General features: G+C 44.4%; 1 protein-coding gene across 1 annotated transcript in view; it reads left to right on the top strand.

The window, feature by feature from the left end:
* The first annotated feature begins 3,959 nt into the window (after positions 1-3,959).
* The window catches only part of LOC125637176 (interleukin-6 receptor subunit beta-like), a 59,761-nt gene continuing 39,112 nt past the window's right edge, over positions 3,960-24,608 (top strand). Inside the window, 4 exon segments of the mRNA XM_048851365.2 lie at positions 3,960-4,237; positions 4,239-4,299; positions 16,018-16,129; positions 22,059-22,225. Coding sequence (XP_048707322.1) covers positions 4,175-4,237; positions 4,239-4,299; positions 16,018-16,129; positions 22,059-22,225 — 403 coding nt within the window. The 5' untranslated portion in view covers positions 3,960-4,174.

Below are 24,608 nucleotides of genomic sequence, written 5' to 3'. Positions count from 1 at the left end.
CCTTCCCTCCCCCCACCCCTTCTCTTCTGGACAGCCTAAAAGATCTCACAAGTAACGACTTGTCTAGGGGGTAGTTTAAAATGGATTGATTAGACATGCATTATTTAACTTGCAGTATGTAAGCCGCACTTTCAGCCTGTGTTATTGTGTACACACAGAGGCAGCTTACTGAGTACTAAGCATATGACATTCTCTAGAGCATCCCATGGCTATTTTTTTCGCTACTCAGCTGTGTGCATTTTGGGATTTTTCTTGCTCTGCATTGTGGGATGCATAGCAGAAGCCAGGCAGGTTTCCACGGGCTTCACCCCATGCTTCCTTTCTGATTGAGCTAGCTCTGTTTTTGAATTGCTGTCAGCCAGCATGGACCCAACAATGCTCAGCAATACTACACTGGCAACTCAGAATAGGTAGAGGCTGCTTGGGCTGTATTTCAGCACTCAAAGCTGGACGAATTCAGAGATTTGAGCTGGCAAATGGTGTCTGGGTGCAAGGGGGTTCACCCGGCAGGACAGACGTGGGAAGAGGAAACGAAAATAGGTGGGTGGGCACGGTGTCCTCCATGGCATGGGCCTAGATTTCTGGCCAGGAATTGGGCTCTGTTGCTCGCATCAAGATCCTCTGTCCCAAAGAGATCCTGGTTTTCTGGGGACAGCTCTTCACTGACCTCCTCATGCTCATCATCCAATGAATCTTACTGATCATCCTTTGGGTGGTGCGGGAGGTTAGCAGAGTGGGCAGCAGCATCCACAACCTTCCTGGGTTGGGCAGTAGGGTAATTGATCAAAATCTTGTCCAGCTCCTGAAAAAAGTCCACAGGTCACATTTCCCCTGCCAAATTTTTTCCTGGCATCCCCAGTTTGAATGTAAATCCTCCTGAGCAGCTTGCTCTTTATCCTGCACTCGTCAGCATCCCAGTTGTGGCCCCTTGCAGTCATATCCATAGAAAGATCCTTATTCCGGTGGCTGGCCATAAGAGCTTCCCACCCCAACACCCCTCCCCACCTGGGTATAACTAACAGCTAACTTTGAGTCTTGGTATCTCTTACAATCCAGTGTATCGCCAATAAACACCACAAAAGAGTCACTGGTATTCACCTGATGTTAGTGTAGTGGGTAGTGGATTGAATGGGCAGTTTGGAGAGCTTCAGCTAGAGGTGGACTGAAGCCCATGCATACGCCCATAGTAATGATTATGCTTCTTTTTAAAGGAGAAGATGAAGCACTTCTTATTGCTTGTGTCTATGGCCTTGCTCACAACAGGTGAGTTTTCATTCACTGCATAACTCATCCATTTACAAACAGTAAAAAATGGTAATAAATTATTTAAGTATGATCATTCCATGCCCAAAGAACTGTCTGTATTAACTCATGGCAGGAGAGACTATGCAAAAACTTTAAAAAGAGAGAGCTTCAACACATTTATTCTTTCCATATTTGTTTTACATTCTTGCTGTTAATTTTATCCTATATTATCTTCCAGATTCTTCTGATTGCTTGGAATCTGATCTTCCATTTTGCAAGCAAGTTCCAGGTAAATAACTCTCTTTAGGCAGTAGCCAGTTAAGGATGGGCCCCACTTGTGAAGGAAATGCCACAGTTGAAGTGATTGGATAATCAATTTGGGTTTGAAATATTCATTAGAGTAAAGTTTTTTGGCTGCAATCCAATCTCCAGTGGATAGGGATTTCTGAAAGTAGCACCAGCAGTTTCTTCAGAGCATGAACCTTTACTCATTGGTGTCCCACTGCAATCAATGAATGAATTCAAGGGTACGGAGCAGAGGGCTTTACTTGGAAAGATTAACTTTTTATGTTTGCAGATTTAGTGAAAAGCAGAGACATTCTTGCCATTGAAATGGTGATGTATAACAACCAAGCATTGCTATTGTATGGATACAACCAATCCATGCAAACATGCAGCTACTCCAGGCAATGGAGTCTATAGCAATGGGGCCAGCAAGCATGACAATGTTAAAAGCTGAAGATTTTAGAATATTTGATAGAGAAAGACAGTGCTTCTGCATCTACTGACAAGTGATTGATATCTCATTATCACAGCAATCAAAACAGTCTAATTTAGAGAGAGACTATTTTCACCACAATTGTTGGAACAACTGACATGCTGCTGTTATTAATGTTACTGTCACATCTCTAAGCCTTCATCATGGACCAGGACCCTATTGTGCTAGACATTGCAAAAACAGAACAAAAAGATGGTCCCTTCCCCAAAATGCTTATGCTGTAGCTAGAAGATGAGACAACAGATGGGGAGTGCAAGGAATCAGCATGAAAGGCAGTTGTCTCATCACCCCAGCTTAACCATTGTCCATTTTTTTTGGTAGGCATCGTGGCAAAGGAGAATTTTGAGGAGGATAATGTGGTAGCTGTAGAGATGTTTACAGGGAGCTCCACCCAGCTGCAAGAAGCAGTGCGGGAGAAAGCACAAAAGTGCTTGTTTGAAAATAAGTGGCCAATGGAGACTGGCATCAAGGGTCAATCTGAGGCAGGAGTCAACAGCTTGATAGTGAATGACACACAATAGGTAGGGTGGGCATTGGCTGTGAAGGGACTTGAAAATGAAGACTATTAGCTTATTTTGGTTCCCCCTTCTCTCTTACCTCAATGGAGAGACATGACATGGTCAAAACGCTGAGCTAGGAAAATGATCTTTGCAGCAGAATTCTGAATGGGTGTGAATGGGGGTAAAATTGCATTTGTCAAGGGCAGAGAGAAGGATGTTGCAATAACTGAGGTGCAATATGATGATGCAATAGGGAAGAGGGAGCCAGTGTATGAGAGTTTTAGCTGTGTGGATAGATAGGAAAGGTCGTATCATAGAGATGTTATGCAAGATTTTGATGTGGCCTGGATGCAAGGCCCTAGAGAGGTCCAAGTTGAAGAGGACACCCAGGTTACAGGCCTGAGTGACCACCACAGGATTGTAGAGTTGTCCACAGTGATTGAGAAAGGAAGTAGCAGAGAGGATTTGGGGGGTGAGGGGAGGATTAAGAGCTCTGCTGAAGCCATGTTTATCTTGAACTGACTGCTAGAGAGCCATAAGGAGCTGTCTGAGACACAGGCCAAGATTTTAGTTTGGACAGAAGGAGACAGAACTGGAGTAGAGAAGTAGTTTAGTGAGTTGTCTGCATAGCATTGGCAGTTGAATTTGGATCTGTGGATGAGATTACCCAGAGATAAGATGTAGAGTGAAAGGAGAAGGGGGATGAGGAACCAAGCAAGCCCTGTTGAACCCCCACAGACTGGGTCTGAGCTTTGGCTAGGAACCAGTCACTGAAGACTTTGGCAAGAGAGGTGTCGATGAACTGCAAGGGATGGAAGCCGAATTGAAGAGAGTCTACGTTGGAACTGAAGGAGAAGAACTCCAGACAGTGATTTTTAGAAAGTGTGTTCAATGAGCTTACAGATGAAAGGGAGATGGGGCAGTAGTTAGAGATAAGTGAGGTCAAGGGTGGGAGTTCTTTAAGATGGAAGAGACTAAAGCATGCTTGTATTGTGAGGGGAAAGAGACAGAGGAGAGCAAGAGGTCAAGGAGAAGAGGGAGGGAATGTGCCAAGGAGGTTTAGAGAGGGAATGGAGTCACTGGCGCATAGGAAGGGTTAGAGGAGGAGAACAGATGAGAAACTTCTGCATTAGTTACAGAAGAAAGGAGGCTGGAGTGGTAGGAAGGGAAGGAAAGGTCACACTGTATGTTGTCAATTTTCCCGTGGCAGAAATTGGCAAGATGTTGTGTGGCGAGAGAATTGGAGGCAGAACGATGGGAGGGGTTGAGGACAGTCAACGGTGGCCGTTGGGATTGCAGGCATGAGATTCAATTAAATTGGAGAAGTGAGCTGTTTACCAATGAAGAAGCAAAAGTGAAGGAGGAGAGAACAAATTGGTAGAAGAGGAAGTCAACCCTCTCACAGAATTTCTGCCAGAGTTGATCTGCAAAGCAAAAGCAGAAGTTGAGAAAGAAGACGTTGGAGGTGAGCCAGGAATGACTTTGCAATGGAAGGGAAGAGGAAAAAAATCAAGGACAGAGGAGCGTGAAGTACGGAGAAAGTCAACAACCATATCAACGGAGAAAAAAGGCACGGAGGAAAGGGCTGAAAGCAGACAGAAGTAATCAGTGCTGATGGATTAGAAGTAATGGAAAGGCCAAGTGACAGGGAATGAGAGAGGGGCTAATGGGTGATGTTGAAGACCAGGTGATGACTGGAGAGTGGAACTCAGCAACAGAGAGATCAGAAAGCAGTTCTTGGTGAATACAACATCAAATCAGTTTTGACTCACTTTGGTGAGTCACTTTTTGGTGAGTGGGAAACAGAGCAGCAGGTGAAATGAAGAAGTGAGGGAGAGGAAACTTGCAGCTAAGTGGCTGGATGGATCATCAATATGGAAGCTGAAGTCATGAAGGTAGGTCTGACTCAGGATGAGGAGTGTGAGAGAAGGAGAGTCCTCTGTAAGAGAGGGCAGCTCCAGAGGCCATGTCAGATGAAGGGATTCATGAGCTGGAGGGAAAAAGATGTGAAAAGGTCATGGATGGTTGCAATCTTTTTAGAGATGGAGTGGGCATTCCAGAGACAGCAGGAGGGGGGATGGGTGTGAGACTGGGAATGGTGGCACGAAAGAGGAAGAGGTGGTGATGGTGGTGGTGGGGATGGGTGTGGGTCGTGTGGAGGGGGCCAAGGTTGGGGCAAATGTCACCAGAGATGAGGAAGAGGCAGCAGAGGAGGATGTTGCTGTGAGATCTCCCCCCTCCTCCCACCAGCACAAATCCAGAAGTAGGTATATCCGGTAGGAACTACAGAGGAGTGGGGAAATGGAGTCAGGGGGAGGAAGGCGGACAAGGGATGCTGTGATTCAGAAGAGGCACCTGGCGAGAGCTGTGGCAGATGGATGAGAAAAAAGGCTATGGGAAAACATTGTGAAAATAATGCTACTGCAGCCCCCTCAGGCACATTGCCCTTCCCAGCTGGGGATGCAAGAGTAATCAGGCCAGGCTGCACCACTGGCGGTATTGGGATGACAGGCACAGCAGGAGTAGAGCAACCTGCTGGAACTTTCACAGCTGCCTCTCAGAAAGTTGGGTCGCTGAACAATTGTTTCAGCAAATAGGATTTTTCTGCCAATAAAAACAGTTCCAGCATAGAAGATGGACTCTGAGTACACAGTGTGCGCTGGGTGTGTCATTTTTGCTGCAATCAGCCACAGCTTTCCAGGCCACACATTTAATTCGGCATCTGCTGACTATAACGCTTATGAAAACATTGCTGAAAAATCTTGCTGACTAATAAAAAGAGGTTTCAAAGTGAAAAAACTGGGCCATTTCCCCTTTGTCTTTTCAAAAGAGATTAGATCTCTGGTGGGAGGAGATACAGTGAAATGAAACTAGAAGTAATTGGATGAAACTGTGCAAAGGAAAATTTAAGATCAATAAGGAAACACTTGATAATGGGGAGCTTTATTTGACTGTAGAATGAAGTGGTGGGAACATCATTGTTTGAATAAATGAAAACTGACCTGGTCAAGGTACTGAGGAATGTAATGTACAAACAGACCTGCATTAGCGGGGAGAGGGATCAGCTGAGCTAATAGGCCTTGTCCATCTCTATTTCCTATGTTTCCAAGTTGCTCATTATAGTGTAATCACCTGCAAACTGAAGGCATTTTTGTAAAGCCACCAGTAATAAGAGTCAGATGATCTCCTCCACTTGCACAAGCATAGGGAACTCTTCAACACTATGGCCAGTTCTTCCTGGACCCCATAAAAACCCCATATGCATCCAGGAAATTTTGGCTGGTGGGGTAAGGAGAAAGAGTTACTCTCTGCCCCTGAAAAGGTAACAGGTATCCACACTTAAATTAATGCAGCATTAATTCAGACTCCACAGAAGACCTTCTCTTGGGTAGGGGTGCAGGGGGTTTTGTGAAGGTGCAGCGTGCTTGACCATTGGCAGAGGAACAGATGCCAGCAAACAGCATGGAGGGGCTGGCTGTAGGATTCAAGCTTCCCTTCCCTGTGAAGCTTTAGGGCCACGGGAATTAAAGGCTGCACTCCCTCTCCACTTTGTGGTCCTAAAACTCCTTCTGACTGAAGGAACAGATGCCTGGGAATGTCACAAAGTCAAATTCATGGAGTTTTCCGGCTCCCTGCTCCTTCCCACAAGTTTCTCTGTGGGAGGGATGATCCAGAAATTTAAGATCGTGCTTCTGTAGGAAGAGTTTTCTAAAATACAGTGATGTGTCTCTGCTCTGTGCAGAAGAGAATAGAACTGATTCTTCTCTCATTTACTCCACTACAAATCAGAGTGCAACACCACAGAAGGCAGCAGTGCTCTACAGAGAGATTCTACTTACATTCAGTGTTTAACTTCCAAGTAATAAGATGCGTCTCAGACAGGGGTTTGGTTTTTTTTTAAATCTGTGCAAATGAGAAAATGAGATTTGTACAATGGGGATTTGACTACAGTTATCAGGAAAACAGAACTACAGTTGTATCTTCTACATTTCAAGATCCTTATCCTCGTCTCTAAAGTTAGTACATTTACATTTTATTTTGGTGTCTGTTTATAAACTAGGGCGTGGTACCCAGGAACATAATTTCTTAATTCCTGTGAATTCACAGTTCATACACTGAAAAGAAAAAAATGACTACAATTTCTAATACTTAAGATTTCTGAAATATTGCGGAAAATCCAGGGGACACTAAAGACTAAAAAAAAAGTTCCTTTAAAAATACTGTCAGTGTTTGACAAACTGTAAAAAACACTAAATAAATTTTAGGTTCTTGAGGAAAAAATTAATCATTTTGTATACCAAGCCTGTGGTCATATTATTTATTAACTGATAAGTAAGAAACTGACATTTCATCCAGTATGCTAACGTACTGTAGTCCTAGTTAGCCTATTATTCTGAATTAGAAAACATCACTGAAAAATAACTTCAAAAGTACACGATTCAGTAAATATATCTTCCAACGTTGGTCTCTTGCCTAATGTTACATGATGATGTAATGTATTAAAAGAAACTCCTACCCGTTTAAAGGTATGATCCTGAATTCCTTGTAGTATGGGAGTTTTGGGTACACACGGAATTCAGGTCTGGGCCATTACTGTGTCAATTATCAGAAGCTCTGTGTTTTCTTTAGCTGATTGGAATTAGCTTCAACAAGGTTTAATACTGGATGAACCATTAACATGAAGAGGGATAATTCTCTAATGTTTCCAGCAAGTTACCGGAAATCAGAATGCCTAAACTTCTCAGCTCTGCTCCTGACTTCATTGCTACCTTGTACAGATAATTTAGGCTTATATTTTCAGAAGTGTCCACTAATTTTGCATGTTCAAGTATTTAGGTATCAAGTTAGACAAACAAACCACTGAAGCACCCCAAATCAGTGTCCGTTTTGAAAAACTTTGGTCTTAAGTTTTCCAATTCTTCCATTATTCATCTATACAATAGTCATAAACAATGCTTATCTACAACACAGGATGTCTGTGAATAAATTCATTAAATATTTGGAAAGTGCTTTGAGATCATTGGAAGAAAGATGCTTTAAAATAAGAGTTAAGCAAAAATATTCTGCAAATATTCACTTGATTTTTTAAAAACTTACTTTAAATGACAATAAAATAAAATTTGATCAGTCATTCTCAATTTCTGGATTGGGACTCAGAGCAGCTGTTTGTTCTTCAGGTTATCTGGATCTATATTGTTTATATCCTTAAAGCTCTTGATTGCATTAAGCAGACTATAGGCAACCAAAGGCCCTCAGGTAGTCATGTTGCCTCATTCTGCAAAAGCTGCAAATCTGCAAGTGGTTTTCTAAAGCAAAAAAAGTGTGTTGATATTGAGAATTCATGAAGATGTGAGTGCGGGTGGTGTGTTCCATGTGTAAAGGGACTCTTGCCCCCTTACTAACATTCAGTGGGGGTGTTTTGGTTGGCTAGCTCCCAGTAGTAAAAGGGGAAGGGTCTGTGGGAAATCAGGACCCTGAGACTGATAGTCCCCAGGAACGATGGGGAGAGGCCAATGTTCCAGGTCAGCCTGAATGACAGGGCAAGCAGGCTAATCAGGGAGTCAGGAGGCCAGGGAGGTCCCACCCTCTGTGTGAAATGGATTTGCCTGGGTCAGACAGAGTGGGGCCAAGCTAATCTGAGGAGCAGAGCTGTGCCAGATCCAGAGGGACCAGAAAAGCAGCCCAGAGAGAGCAGACCCTGTCCTGGGAGCAGAGCTGCAGCCCCAAAGCCAGAGGCACAGCCCAGAGAGAGCAGACTTGCCCTGGGAGGAGAGCTGCAGCAACCAGAGCCAGAGGGGCCAGAAAAGCAGCCCACGAAGCCGGTCAGTGCTGGGTGCAGAGTCACAGAAGCAGCCTGCAGAGCAGACCTGTCCTGGGACTGTGTGAATTGGTGTAGCAACCAGAGGCAGAGGGGCCAGAGAAGCAGCCCAGGGAGCTGGAGGCAGAGCAGCAGCGCTGAGACAGAGTGGTGGAGCTGGGGCTGGAGTGGTCCAGAGCTGGGTGTGGTGAGGAGAGCGAGGGGGACCCTGGGCAGCAGGCCCAGCACAGGGAGATGCCTCAGCCAAGAGGCTCTGCAGACCAGGCTTGGATCGTAACCCCGACAGGGCGGGGGCGACACTGGGAAGAAGGGTCCTACCGCTTAGAGCCTGAGAGCGTGTGGCCACCACCAGAGCAAGTGTCCAACCCACAGCATTCCTGCAGCACAGCCAGAGCCTGAGCAGGAGGCCTGGGACTTACAGGGAACAGACTGTGAACTGCCCGGACGTTCCAGAGACACTGTTTGTGATGTTCCCTGCCACAGAGCGGGTGGATGTGTTTCCTTTAACCTTTCCCATTTTTCCTTATTCTTTTTAAAATTAATTGTTGATTGAATAACTTGCATTTGCTTTAACTTGTATGTAATGGTCAGTGGGTCAGAGAAGTGCCCAGTGCAGAGAGTACCCCGGAGTGGGGACACTCTAGCCCCTGTACTAGGTGACCACAGCAAGGTTGGGGGTCGACCCCCCAGGAATCCTGGGCCCAGCCTTGTTGGGGTTACGAGGACTGTGCCAGACAGGAGAGTGGAAGGGGAGGGAGGCCACTGGGTAAAGGAAGTGGGAGCGAGGACTCAGATCCTTTCGCTAGCCCACTTCACCGGTGTAGTGCAGAAGCCAGTTCCCCACAATAGTGGGACTATTCCCCCGCTTACACGTCTTAAATAAAAGGTAATGGCTAAAACTTTTGGAGATTGTAAAAGCCAATCTTGACCTACTTCTGGCATCTAGATATCAGCTGTAAATGGAGGGCAGCTGTCTGTTCATCTCCCCCCAACTCTGGGAGTTAACATTGCTGAGTTGGAAATGCAGAACACGCACTGCAAGCAGAGTTCAGTAATGGAATCTGTGTGCAAAGAATGCAGCTACATTAGCTAGCCCTTAAGGTAATTTAAGGAGCATACAGTGTGTTCCAATTTTTTTAAAGCAGAATACACAATCTAAATTTTAAATAAGTGTGGAAGTATTTCACAGACCCATAACATGCTGTTCAGTCAGACAGCAATAAGTCTTTGTTACCAGAGAGAAGCATGACTAATGGGTGTAAAGAAAGACTAAAAAAGTAGGAAATGCCATAATTCAATAGGCCTATATTTTTATCGAGCCTCATATCCTACTGTTTGGCAATGGTCCTTAATTAGATTCTTAAAATAAGACATCCAACACTGGTCCCAGTACAGATCCTTGGGGGATCCTGCTATTTACCTTCCTCCTCTGTGAAAACTGACCATAGATTCCTACCCTTTGTTTCCTACCTTTTAACCAGTTACTGATCCTTGAGAGGAAATTCCCTCTTATCCCATGACTGCTTACTTTGCTTAAGAGTCTTTTGGGGGCTTTGGCAAAGGCTTTCTGAAAGTCCAGTTATACTATATCCACTAGTTACCCTTGTCCACATGTTTGTTGACGCCATCAAATAATTCTAATAGATTGGTGAGGCATATGATGGAGCGTAGGCATAGGGTCCAGAGTGACTTAGACTAATTGGAGGATTGGGCCAAAAGAAATCTGATGAGGTTCAACAAGGAAAAGTGCAGCATCCTGCACTTAGGAAAGAAGAATCCCATGCACCACTACAGGCTGGGGACCAACTGGCTAAGCAGCAGTTCTGCAGAAAAGGACCTGGGGATTACAGTGGATGAGAAGCTGGACATGAGTCAGCAGTGTGCCCTTGTTGCCAAGAAGGTCAACGGCATATTGGGCTGTATTAGTGGGAGGATTGCCAGCAGATTGAGGGAAGTGATTATTCCCCTCTATTCGGTACTGGTGAGGCCACACCTGGAGTATTGAGTCCAGTTTTGGGGCCGCCACTACAGAAGGGATGAGGATATATTTGGAGAGAGTATTGCATAGGGCAACAAAAATGATTAGGGGTCTGGGGCATATGCCTTACAAGGAGAGGCTGAGGGAACTGGGGTTATTTAGTCTGCAGAAAAGAAGAGTGAGGAGGTATTTGTTCGCAGTCTTCAGTTACCTGAAGGGGGGTTCCAAAGAGGACGGAGTTAGGCTGTTCTCAGTAGTGTCAGATGACATAACAAGAAGCAATGGTCTCAAGTTGGAGTGGGGGAGGTCTAGGTTGGATATTAGGAAACACTATTGCACTAGGAGGGTGGTGAAGCACTGGAATGGGTTACTTAGGGAGGTGGTAGAATCTCCGTCCTTAGAGGTTTTTAAGGCCCAGCTTGACAAAGCTCTGGCTGGGATGATTTAGTTGGTTTTGGTCCTGCTTTGAGCAGGGGATTGGACTAGATGACCTCCTGAGGTCTCTTCCAACCCTAATATTCTATGACTTATACTGTATAGTTTGCTCCAAAAACTCCTCTACTCGCACCTCCATCTGGGACAGTTCCTCAGATCTGTCACTTAAAAAGAAGGGCTTGGGTGTGGGGTTCTCCCCCGTATCCTCTGCAGTGAAGACCAACGCAAAGAATTCATTTAGCTTCTCCACAATGGCTTTGTCTTCATTCAGTGCTCATTTAGCAGCTCGATTGTCCAGTGGCCCCACTGATTATTTGGCAGGCTTTCTGCTTCTTAAACTTTTTGCTGTTAGTATTTGTGTACTTAGCTAGTTCTTTACATTCTTTCTTGTCTTGCCTTACTATACTTTTACACTTGCCAGAGCTTATGCTTCTTTTTTCTCTTCCTCAATGGGATTGATTTCCAATTTTACACTTGCCAGAGCTTATGCTCCTTTCTCTCTTCCTCAATGGGATTCATTTCCAATTTTTAAAAGATGCTTTTTTTGCTTCTAACCACCTCTTTTACTTTGCTGTTTAGCCAGGGTGGTATTTTTGGTCCTGTTACTTCATTTTTTATTTGGGATACACATTTATTTGAGCCACTTATGTTTTTAAATAGTCTCCATGTTTGTAGATATTTCACCCTCATAACTGGTTCTTTTAATTTCTATTTAACTAGCTTCCTCATTTTTGTATACTTCCCTTTTTGAAGTTCAATGCTATGATGGTGGGTGTCTTTGGCATTTCCCTCCCCACCCCCCACCCCCCAAGGATGTTAAATTTAATTACATTATGGCTGCTGTTACCAAGCAGTTCAGCTAGATTCACTTCTTGGACTAGATCCAGGTTTTCACTTAGTCCTGGAACCCACCAGGAAAGAGGCAATTCTTGATTTAGTCCTAATTGCTCCAAGAAGCAGTTATTTAATGGGTCTAGAAACTTTGTCTCTGCATCCCAATCAATGAGGATAACTGAAGTCTCCCATTATTATTGCATTGTCTGCCTTTGTAGTAGGGCAGTCAAATTATTTTTAAAAATAATCACAATTTATCATGAGATTAAAAAATAGTCACGATTAATCACAGTTTTAATCACACTATTAAACAATAATAGAATGCTAATTTAAATTGACTATAAATATTTTTGGATGTTTTTCTACATTTTTAATTATATTAATTTCAATTACAACACAGAATTCAAACTGTAGAGTGCTCACTTATATTAATATTGGTTAAATATTTGCACTGTAAAAAAGATAAAAGAAAGCATTTTTCAATTCACCTCAAGCAAGTCCACTCAGTCTTACTTCTTATTCAGCTAATCGCTAAAACAAACAAGTTTGTTCACATTTGCGGGACATAATGCTGCTCGCTTATTTACAATGTCACCTGAAAGTGAGAACAGGCATTCGCATGGCACTGTTGTACCCAGCGTTGCAAGGTATTTTGGTACCAGATATGCAAAACATTAATATGCCCCTTCATGTTTTGACTTGTAAGTTTTAAAGTTTTACATTGTTTTGTTTTTTGAGTACAGTTATGTTAAAAAAAAGTCTACATTTGTAAGTCTTTCATGATAAAGAGATTGCACTACAGTACTTGTATTAGGTGAATTGAAAAATGCTATTTATTTTGTTTTTTTACAGTACAAATATTTGTAATAAAAATATAAAGTGAGCACTGTACACTTTTTGTACTGTTTTAATTGAAATCAGTGTATTTGAAAATGTAGAAAAACATACAAAAATATGTGTAGTAAATTTAAATTGGTATTCTATTATTGTTTAACCGTGCAATTAAAACTGCAATTAATTTTTTAATCTAGTTATTTTGTTTTGCATTAATTGCATGCATTAACTGTGATTAATTGACAGCCCTAGTTTGTAGCATCTCTAATTTCCCTGTTCATTTCAGTCACCCTCACCATCCTAGTCAGGGGTATATTCCTACTGCTATACTCTTATTGTTCAAGACTTGAATTTCTATCCATAGAGATTCTGTGGTACACAGTTTGATTCATTTAAGATTTTTTTACTTTGCCTGGATGCTTTTTTTCCACATTTAGTGCCACACCCCCAGCAGCACAACCTGTTTTATCATTCCTATATATTTTGTACCCTGGTATTACTTCGTCCATTTGATTATCCTTATTCCACCAAGTTTCTGTGATACCTATTACATCAATATCCTTATTTAATGCCAGGCTCTTTAGTTCACCCATCTTACTATTTAGTCTTCTAGCATATGTGTCAAGGTCCCTTCCCCACTCTGAACTCTAGGGTACAGATGTGGGGACCTGCATGAAAGACCCCCTAAGCTTATTCTTACCAGCTTAGGTTAAAAACTTCCCCAAGGTACAGACTTTGCCTTGGCCTTGAACAGTATGCTGCTGCCATCACCAAGCGTTTTAAACAAAAAGCAGGGAAAGAGACCGCTTGGAGAAGTCTTCGCCCCCAATACCCCCCCCCCTTTCCTGGGGAAGGCTTGATAATAATCCTCACCAATTGGTACAGGTGAACACAGACCCAAACCCTTGGATCTTAAGAACAATGAAAAATCAATCAGGTTCTTAAAAGAAGAATTTTAATTAAAGAAAAGGTAAAAGAAGCACCTCTGTAAAATCAGGATGGTAAATACCTTACAGGGTAATCCGATTCAAAAAGAATCCCTCTAGGCAAAACCTTAAGTTACAAAAAGACACAAAAACAGGAATACACATTCCCTCCAGCACAGCTTATTTTACAAGCCATTAAACAAAAGAAAATCTAACACATTTTCTAGCTAGATTACTTACTAACTTTACAGGAGTTGTAAGACTGCACTCCTGATTTGTTCCCGGCAAAAGCATCACACAGACAGCCCAAACCTTTTGTTCCCCTGCCTCCAGATTTGAAAGAATCTTGTCCCCTCATTGGCCATTTTGGGTCAGGTGCCAGCGGGGTTACCTTAGCTTCTTAACCCTCTACAGGTGAAAGGATTTTGCCTCTGGCCAGGAGGGATTTTACAACATTTTATACAGAAAGGTGGTTACCCTTCCCTTTATATTTATGACAATATGTATACGTAACACCGACAGACCCTGGTCATCAGCAGGCAGGATTGAACCTGGGACCTCTAGAGCTTAGTGCATGAGCTTCTACTGCATGAGCTAAAAGCCATACGGCTATTAGCTAAGGCTGTAGAGCAGTCTCATTAACTTCTCTCTAAGTGGTCTTGGTGCCACTAGATGGGACAGCACTTGTACATTGTCAATATTCAGTTGCTTACCTTCATGTGTTCTATTTAAATGGGAATCTTACATTTGACTGTTCCTCAGTAGCTCCTATCTGAATTTCACCAACTTCTCTCCTACCCTCTTTACTAAGATATAGAGTTCCCCTTTTAATAAAAATTCCTCCCTTAGGGATGTCTCTGCCTGAACCATGTTCTCATCTGTACCTCTTGGCTTTCTCCCACCCCTTAGTTTAAAAAATCCTGTATAACCTTTTACATTTTACAAGCCAGCAATCTTGTTCTCTTTTGGTTTAGGAAGAGCCCATCTTTCCCATAGGCTCCTCTTTCCCCCAAAGCCTCTCCAGTTCCTAATAAACCTAAATCCCTTCTCTCTCCGCCATCATCTCATCCAAGCATTGAGACCCTGCAGTTCCGCTGGTCTTCCTGGCCCTGTGCTTGGAACTCTCTTACCCAGCAGCCTCAATTTGGCCTCCACGCCCTCTCTCCTACCTTTACCTATGTCATTGGTACCTACCCTGTACTATGAACGTGGGCTCCTCCCCAGCACTACACAAAAGTCTGTCTAGGTATCTCATGAGATCCACAACCTTCACACCCGGCAGCCAAGTTCTCCTGCAGTTCATCATGCAGTTCTCCTGGTCATCACAAACCTAGATATCTATATTTCTATTAAGTGAATCCCTTCTGCTACCTGGCTCTTCCTAGTTATTGGGTCCTCTCCTTCAGTGGGAGCCTCAGTGTGAGGGGCTATCACGACATCATCTAGAAGGAGGTCCCAGCTATGGAATCATTTCCCTCTACTCCAGCTTGACATCTGCTTCCCTGAGACTTTCATCCTCCTCAGCAGTACAGACGCTGTCAGACTGGGGGTGGGACCACACTATTGTGTGTCTGAAAGTCTTGTCTTTGTATGTCTCGGTCTCCCTTCGCTCTTCCAGTTCAGCCACTCTGGTCTCAAGAGTCCATACTTAGTCTCTGAGGGCCATGAGTTGCTTGCACTGAAAATACACATATGCCACCTGCCCACAAGGCAGGTAATTGTACATGCTGCATTCAATACAATAAACTGGGTAGTTCCCTCTGCTGCTGGACTTCTGCCGGTATTATTTTTACTCTTGCAAGGTTTGTTTGTGACCTAAGTTTAGAGAATGTTAGGTGTAGAAGAGTGTTTTTGTTTGGTTTTTCTCCTCCTTTCTGTGTTTCTCAAGGGTTTTCTGGCGTAGTTAGGTTAAAACCCCTCAGCCTCCTCTTCCTGCCACTGAACTGTCTCTGCTGCCAAACTCTCCTTGGTAATTCACTCTGTCCCACTCTGCTTGAGAGCTGGACCTAGAAGGAACGCCTCTCTGAACTCCCTCACATAACTCCCCTGTTTGCTGCTACTGGTCGCTTAGGAGCTGGCTTTTTAAACCCCTGTTCTCACTGAGATAGGATCCCTTAACAAGGGCATGGAGCTAAAAGGCTTAGGGATGAAAGAATAGCACGCTAGAGCCTCATTAGTAAGCTCTCAGCCTAGCCTAGCCGGCCACTTGGCTCAGCACACAGCCTCCCACAACAGACCAGACCATGCTCTAAAATGTACCTAGTTTGTGTTGACGTAGTTCATTTCAAACAACTCTAAGTTAACATGAACTAGGTACATTTTAGTATATACCAGCAGGGTCTAGATGTGCATTTACCGCACAGCACACTGGTGTGCTTTAGAAATCACACCCCTCTGGTGCTCTTTGTATAGACAAGCCCTAAAGTGGTTGGGTTTTAAGTAATTCCTGATTGTAGTACTAATTGCATCGATGTCTGCTTTGCCCAAACACTACCATTTTGACAGGAAATACCACTGGTTAATTAAGAAGTTGTATCCCATTTCAGACTTGTTGCCTCTTTAGTTTGAGAGTTGTCTTCCTCTTGTTAATGGGGGGTTATAAATAGATGTCCAAGATAGTCCTTCACTATATAGTGTGATTGCTTATTTAGTTTGCTTTCATTTTGCAGATTGGCATGGCGAACTGACTTGCTACACAGAGAGAAAAATAAGTCTATTTTGCTCCTGGTTGCCTGTCCCCTGTGCTCCAAAAACTACTACTTATACAATAATTTTAAAGTGGTAAGTTTGAAAGACATTTCAGAAAGTCTGTCGTTGCTTGATGTGATTCTTTCTGTCCTGACTTAAGTTCTCTCTCTTATATTAAGCATGCCATCAGATTCTAGATAGTTAAACGCTGAAGGTCAAAGTCTTCCCTCGGATTTGTACTTACATGTAGTACCCACTGATTTCAGGGGGAACTGCATTTTAGAAACTGATGGGAGAAATTGGTGTGGAGGATGGAAAAAGATTCAAGACAGGTGAGCTAGTAGGCAATGCAGAAGCATACAGGACCTCTGCATAGATGGCTCTGGCCTCCACCAGTTTATGTATCTATCTCAGCATTTCCTATAGAGTCCACCACACTAGTATCTAATTTCAGTAAGGAAAGGAATTAACTGCTCTGCTAATTCCACAGGGGAAGGTGCAGGTGACCATCCCTTCCTCGTTAGGGACAAATCAATGGAAACTCCATGAACACAATCTCACAGGTTTCCTTGCAAAGGTTCTTCCTCCTTTGGGACAACCTGCCCATGTTTGTTTGTTTTGTTTTGTTTTGTTTTGTTTTAAAGTAATAGTAGAGAGCAGCAGTACAAGTTGGTAGTTGTACTGGGGAGGAGGGGGAAGTAGCAGTCTGAACTGTGATGTGATTTTTCACTATACTGTGTGGGTTGACATGTACACCATTTGCTGTTTACATTTACAAGAGCCGTGATTAGGAGCACATCCTAATGCTGAGTAAATGGCTGTGCAGTGAGGAATTCCCCTAGACGCACTGGGGCCAGCGAGCAAGAGAATCATCTCTTACAGGCCGGAATGGCAGTGGAGGTGCTTGATAGCTGCAGTGCTCCCCACTGACTCCTGCACTCTCCCATTCTGTGGGGAATGGCTGGTGGATCCAGCCAGCTCTACTCCAACTCCTCCCCTGCCCGACTCAGTTTCCAAAGCGCCTCTGTTCCCTGGAGTGTTAGGAACCCTGTTGGAGCACAGACCTGTGTTGAGAACCCATTGCACTTGCCTTGCCCCAGCAGAAGCACCAAATCTATTGCACTTCAATTGGGGCACTCTGTAGCTGTGTAGAGCAGGCAGGTCTTGCCTATCATTTGCCTCACTCCTGGCTGAATGTGTATTTCTATATACATAGTGTATATGTCTTTAGCGACCTCGTGGCCAAGATGGAGTCTGCTGTGCAGGCAGCTCTGGCCAAGAGATGGCGCGCGCAGGAATGCAGCAGGAAAAATTCCCTCCACCACAGGGGCACCTGTTCCAAACCCCCCCAGAGTGAACACGCACACCCACAGGAAAAGTACAATGGATATAACAAAGGGAGATATTTATTTACAGAGGGATGAGAGGAGAAAAACAACAAGGGGAAGTACAGGGGAGCAGCAGAACAGGGTTGCATCCAAACCAAGGCCCCACAGGCCCAGTGGTGGCACAGTCTGAAAGGGCAGACACCGAGCAATGTGTCTGCACACAGAGTTCAGGAGTCCTGAGCAAAGTTCCAGTTCAATGATGAGTCTTGGGTGCTCCTGGTCGTCTTCGGTGCCAGTGAACTTTCCCCAACAAATCCCTCCGGTACCCTCTTCTGCTGTTCTCTGCAAAGCCCCACAGAGCGACCATCTCCCCACTTAACTAGCTAGCAGCCTCCCTCCTTTCTCCCAATGCAGAGTCACAAGCCCCAGTACTCACAGACCCATGCAGCTCTGGGCAGCAATGATACTGGGTCCAGCTCCGGCCTGTCCTTCTCGGGCGATTCCTCCCTGGCACAGTGCTCCTCCTGGCTCCCATCCTGGGGTGTCCCCGTTCGGCCACCCTGTCCTTCCCAGGCTTCAGGCAGGTTCTCTCTCCTTCACTTTGTCCAGGGCGTCCCGGCTGAAGCCCTTCTCTTCCTGCGCTCCAGAGCCACACGCCCCAAGTTTCCCTCCTTTCTCTCACTGCTCCCCCTCCCCACTAGGAAAAAGATTTAAAGGGGCCATACTCTCTAAACCCCAAAGGGTTACATATGTGAGTATTCCAATAGCTCCAGAAGGCCACAGCCATCGTCAGGCCCCATTTTGCTAGGTGCTGTACATACACATAGCAAGAGAGAGATCCTGCCCTGAAAAGCTTACATTCAGAACAGAGAAGCCAGATGAAGGGTAGAAAGAAGAGATTCAGCATACAAGCAGAAGACTGAGAACCAAGGCACAGAGAGATTGTGACTTTTCCAAAATCACACAGAGAGACTGTTGCAGTGATAGGATTTGATACAAGGTCTCCCGAATTCTAGTCCAGTGCTCTTAACAAGAAAATATTCTTCCTTTTTATGGGTTTTTAAAAAAGCATTTGCTTACGCCAAGCTGAGGACATTATTGCTTTCTGCAATTAACATCAATTGGAAATTGGAAGAGTACTGTATATGATTTAGCGGTCATGAAGGAAGAGATTAAAGAAAAACCTTACACAGATGCTCTAGCTGTGCACTCAAAAAATCAGACTTAGAAGATGGGGGAGAAAACCTTCAAACGTTGTTCATGTATTAAATATTGCATTGTGACCACGTATTGAATTCTAAAAAAGCTGGTAGGTAAGTAATATCACTAGCCATAAAATAAATATTCCATTTTAAAAACAATGTTGAGATGGCGCACCTTAGCTGTACAAAGTCTTCTGTCCTCAGTGTATGGGAAAGGATGTATAACCTTTTAGGGGGTATGAAATAGGATGTTCCCAGATTGTCTATCTTTTTACCTCCCATTTTTGTTTACATGCCAGGAAATTATATTAAAATCTGTGTTTAAGTATCATTAAGGCTCCATAGTTAAATCACTCAGAGGTCAGGAAATGCCAAAGTAAAGGTTTGAACATAAAGTTATTCTTCCCCCTTGTGTATATGCAATTATAATGCAATTTTTAGTTACATCACATACTATTTCCCAAATAATGCCCTATACTATAATATACAATTATTTTCTACAGCCATGGATACACATGTAACATTTACAGAACTTTGTCCTACACTGTGACCATCAGGCAAAAAGGGCCAAATCCTCAGCTGTGCTGGGGCCACTCCACCCACTTTGATTTCCCCAGGACAGGAGAGTCATTGGGTTGTTCAGAGACACCACAATGGCTCCTGCACCAATCTCCCTTCCTGGTCCCACCAGTGGAGTCATGGCTACAGTAATGGGATTTCATGGAGGCAATTCCTGGATTCCTCAATGTCCCATAGGAGCTATTGACAGCTAGCACAGTTTAGGGCAGTCTTCAGACTGTTCTAATTTATGCCAGGGAACTAGCTTGGCACTGAGCTGGCTGAGGTAAGTATGGCACATGATACCTTTCCATTCCTCCTCCTGAAAAGCATTGAGACCATAATGTATGAAAATCATTCCTATACCAGGTATGTAAAAGAGTTTGATCCTGAGGACAGTGGCAGTTGAGAACCCCCTGATCTTGTAGGTTTGATCTGTAACTAAATAAAGGTTCCTGTGGAGCCCTGCCTCATTCACTCTGCACCTGACAAGATTCACCATACAAGGTTGTGGGAAAAGTGGTACATCTGAGAAACCATGTGATTCAGATATGTGTGGAGGCAGAGTTAACCTTTGACTGTAAAGCCTCAAGTGTTTGTAAAGTTCAGGTAGGGAATCTCAAAGTAAGGCTAGCATTATTTTATTTGCATTCATATTCAACAAAAAATGCATGTCAAATTTGTAAAGACACTTAAATCTGAACAGAAATAGAATTGCTTGGTTACCAGCGTTACATTCATTGGTCTGGTTCAAATGGATGGGTCTGTAGTGATAACTGGGGCCTTGTGAGCCTAACTGAGGAAAAGTAGATAAAAGTTTATGAAGTATCACAATAAATTAACAATAAATGTTGATGGAAAAAGGTGCAAAAGGGAGTCAGATTAAATTAATCTAAACAAAAAGGTCTAATGATATAATTCAAGGACTGTGTTAAGATCACATCTGGTAATCAAGAAAAGTGTGGGACCAGAAATCAAGGAACCAAAATTGATGTGTTTGAAGTGAGGCCTAACAGAATAATGAGGGGATGGGCTATTCTTCCCATTACTACTTTTTGGATTCCTCAAAAAGATTTTTTTGGGAAAGCTAGAAATAAGTGAAAGATGAAAAAACAAGCTTCTCCATCATTTCTGACCACCCACGGTCTCCTGGGACTCCAAGATCCTCTGTGACACGATTGGGTCTTTTTCATCCTAATCTTGAGAGATATCCTGACCAAAGAGAGAGAGAGACCCAGATGACACTGCCACCAGTTCTGGCTAAATTCCAAACAGCCTTCTCCTTTTGCCTTCTGTTTAATAAGAGTTGTGCAATTAGAAAGTTGGCAACCCTAAAACTAAACACCCTAGCTCCACCCCTTCCCAGAGGCCATGCCCCGCCCCCTCGGTCACTATATTCCCCCTCCTCAGTGGCTCGCGCTCCCCCACCCTCATTCACTGTCACTGGCTGGGGTATGGGAGGGGGTGAGGGCTCTGTCTCGGGGTGCAGGCTCTGCGGTGGGGTTGGGAATGAGGGGTTCAGGGTGCAGGGGGGGCTGTGGGTTGAGGCAGGGGTTTGGGATGCAGGAGGGGGCTCCAGGCTGGGGGGTGGAGAGAGGGGTTCAGGGTGTGAGGGGGGCTCTGGGCTGGGGCAGGGGGTTGGGTGCAGAGGGGGTGAGGGCTCCATCTTGGGGTGCAGGCTCTGGGCTGGGGCAAGGGATGAGGAGTTTGGGGTGCAGAAGGGGGCTCCAGGCTGGGGGTGGGGCAGAGGGGTTCAGGGTGTGGGAGGGGGCTCTGAACTGGGGCAAGGGGTTGGGGTGCAGGGAGGTGAGGGTTCCATCTGGGGATGCAGGCTCTGGGTGGGGCCTGGGGATGAGGGGTTTGGGATGCAGGAGGGGGCTTTGGGTTTGTGGGGGGCTCAGGGCTGGAGTAGGGTCTTGGAGTTGGGGTTGGGGCATGGGCTTACCTCAGGTGGCTCCCGGTCAGCAGCACAGTTTGGGGGGGGGGAGGGCTGAGGCAGGCTTTGTGCCTGTCCTGACTCCACGCTGCGCCCCGGAAGTGGCCATCAGGTCCAGCTCCTAGGCAGAGGCATGGGAGGCGGCTCTGTGCACTGCTCTCACCCGCAGGCACCGCCCCAGTAGCTCCCATTGGCCACGGTTCCGGGCCAATGGGAGTGCGGAGCCAGTGCTCGGGATGGGGGCAGTGCACAGAGCTGCTGGCCGCTTCTGGGGTGCACCGCAGAGCTAGGACAGGTAGGGACTAGCCTGCCTTAGCTCCGCAGCACCGCCGATAGGACTTTTAACGGCCCAGTCAGCAGTGCTGACTGGAGCCACCAGAGTCCCTTTTTGACTGGGTGTTCTGGTTGAAAATCAGACACCTGGTCACCCTAATAAGAGTCTGGTTTAGCCAGCCAAAACTGCAACAAACCCAAAGAGACAGTTAAAAGCAATGTCCTAAACAGCCCAGCACTGGTACAAGTTTGCCAGATCTTGAAGTGGCTGATAGTGTGCCTTGCCTGTATTTTTTCAGCAGTGAGATTGCAAGGAAAAGTGAGCACCAAAGACAGAAGCTGCATTTTCTGTCTTTGCTGTTTTCTTCTTTCCCTGTTCATATGCGGTTGTCTTGTTTTGTTTTCTAGGAAATGGGATTGGACATTAACATTACCTGTTTTTAAAAATCTGTTTGCTATGGTACTAAGTAAGCTGAGGTGACTGAATTCCAAGCCGGAACTTTATTTAAAATTGTTTAATATTGGACAATAACAGGGTCATGTTAACACCACTAAGTCTTTGGGCCCATATATTCCACCAAAATTAATGCAAGTCTACACCTTTGAGATTGCCTTTTAAAGTTATTGTGTGTGTTCTAATTGCCCCCAAAATTTACCGGTTGTCATATTGCTGCTTTAATAAGTTATAGTTCAATAATGTTTATTTTAATGCTCTTTGCCTCAAGGGATAAAATCCTGAGATGTTTTGAAAGAACAACATCATCAACGTCCATCACAATAGAACGAAAATTCCTTTACATGAATCGTGCTGTAATTATTTGGGTATCAGCAAATTACTCCCATGAGAGCTATGTGAAAACAAAGAACATCTCCATTATACCCAGCAAGGCAGGTACAGTGCCTCTAATATGGTTCATTATTTGTATTACCATAGCATCTAAGATGCAATAGTTTGTCTAAAACTACAGTATAATTTTATTAAAGTATGGATTTTTTTGCTAAATTGTAACTCTCAGTATACACTTCTTACCACCAAATCAAATAGTTAAACCATAATTTGGACCTCTGGGGTGAAATCCCCACTCTAGTGACATACATGTGGGAAGGATTTCACACCAGGAATGTTTGCTAGACTATAAAGGAGCAATATCCAGAAACATACATCAATACACACACACACACACACCCTTAGGCTCTTATTTTGTTTGCTGGCTTTCTGAAGACAGGGCTGGTTCAGCATCCTGTGTTTAAGGAAATCTATATAGTTAGAATCTCTGTGTGTTGAGAGACCTTTTCCAGGTTTCGGTCTGTTTCTTGGCCAACTAAGAGTATGTCTACACTTTAAGAAAACGGGGGGCGGGGACAAGCCATGGCAGGGAGTCTGAGGTCAGATCTACAGACTCTGCTCACACTACAGTGCTTAAAAATGGCAGTGTAGACATTCTCGCTCAGGCTTAGAGACCCATCCTCCTTGCTGGGTTTCAGACGCCCAGAGGGAACATCTATACTGCTATTTGTAATGTTGTACTGCCTGCACAAGTCTGTAGACCCAGGTTCTGAGTGTCACTACAGTGGCTTATTTGGGGGAGGAGGGAGTGTAAACCTACCCATTGGGTAAGACCAAATCTGATTCAGGTTTGAGCTCAAGTCCCCCATCCATCCACACACAAATCAGTCTGACTTGGATCAGCAAACTTTCAGGACCTGGGTCCTACAACCCTGCTATAGGGCTCGGTCAGAGCCAGAGAATCACTGTGACTGTAGTCCAAGCCCTGCCATTTTGCAATATTGACTCAGCTCAAACGGTAGACTCAAGTCAGACAGTCTATGTAGTGCAATATGGACACATTAACACAGCTGAGACCTGGGCCCAGCAGTTGTAAGTCCAGGTTTACAATGCAGTGTCCATGCTCAGGTGTAGGCTTGGACACCAAGCCTGGATCCCACAGACCTGGGTTAACAATGCAGCGTAGACATACTTAAGTTAGTTACACAATAATTTTATATAAAAGGAACTACCTGATTACAAATGAGATGTCAAGTCCTGTTCTTCTGATTAGGTGTTTATAGTGCAATTCACCATGGTATCCAAAATATTGATCTAATCCTCAAGCGCTGCCCAAAGACTGAGTGAGACTTTGGTCATGGGCTCTTCTAGGAGACATGGGATTGGAGGTGGAGGGAGAACAGAGTCCTCACTACTACAGCACCCTACCAGAACCAATGCACAGCCGCTACTCTAGCCTCTGGTGGGGGTCTTTGGCCACTTTACATGTGTTACGTTATGTCTACACTTTGAGCTGGAGATGTGATTCTCAGCTTGAGGAGACATACCTATGCTAGCTCTCAGTGAGCTAGCACGCTAAAAATAGACAGTAGCCCTGACAGTGAGAGTGGTGGGAGGTGCCGAGTTCATGCCTGTCAGAGATGCTAGATATGTAGTCTGAGCAGCTAACCCTTATCGCCACTTGCGCTACTGCAACTACATTCTATTTTTAGTGTGCGAGCTAGCTCAGGTACTTCTGCTGGAGCTGGAATCACACCCCCAGCTCAAAGTGTAGCCATAACCTTAGAGAAAAAACAACAAGTAGTCCTTGTGGCTCCCTAGAGACTAACAAATTTATTTGGGCATAAGCTTTCGTGGGCTAGAACCCACTTCATCAGATGCATAGAGTAGAAAATACAGTAGCAGATATATACACACACAGAGTACATGAAAAGATGGGAGTTGCCTTATCAAGTGGGAGGGTCAGTCTAACGAGACAATTCAATTAACAGAAGAATACCAAGGGAGGAAAAATCACTTCTGTAGTGGTAATGAGGGTGGCCCATTTCAAACAGTTGACAAGAAGGTGTGAGTAACAGTAGGGGAAATTAGTATGGTAAAATCAGTTTTTGTAATGGCCCATTCACTCCCAGTCTTTATTCAGGCCTAACTTGATGGTGTCCAGTTTGCAAATTAATTCCAATTCTGCAGTTTCACTTTGGAGTCTGTTTTCGAAGTTTTTTTGTTGAAGAATTGCCACTTTTAAGCCTATTATTGGTAACCAGGGAGGTTGAATTGTTCTCCTACTGGTTTTTTAATGTTTTAATTCCTGGTGTCAGATTCATGTCCATTTATTCTTTTAAGTAGAGACTGTCCGGTTTGGCCAATGTACATGGCAGAGGCCATTGCTGGCACATGATGGCATATGAAAAAGAAACTGTACTTGAAATTACACCTCTGACATACCCATAAAATACAGAAGCAATCAGAGTTCAGGATAGTCTTTTTA

This window comes from Caretta caretta, chromosome 5 (genome assembly GCF_965140235.1).
Source record: "Caretta caretta isolate rCarCar2 chromosome 5, rCarCar1.hap1, whole genome shotgun sequence".
Classification (NCBI taxonomy): domain Eukaryota; kingdom Metazoa; phylum Chordata; order Testudines; family Cheloniidae; genus Caretta; species Caretta caretta.
This window is presented reverse-complemented; position numbering and strand designations above follow the sequence as displayed.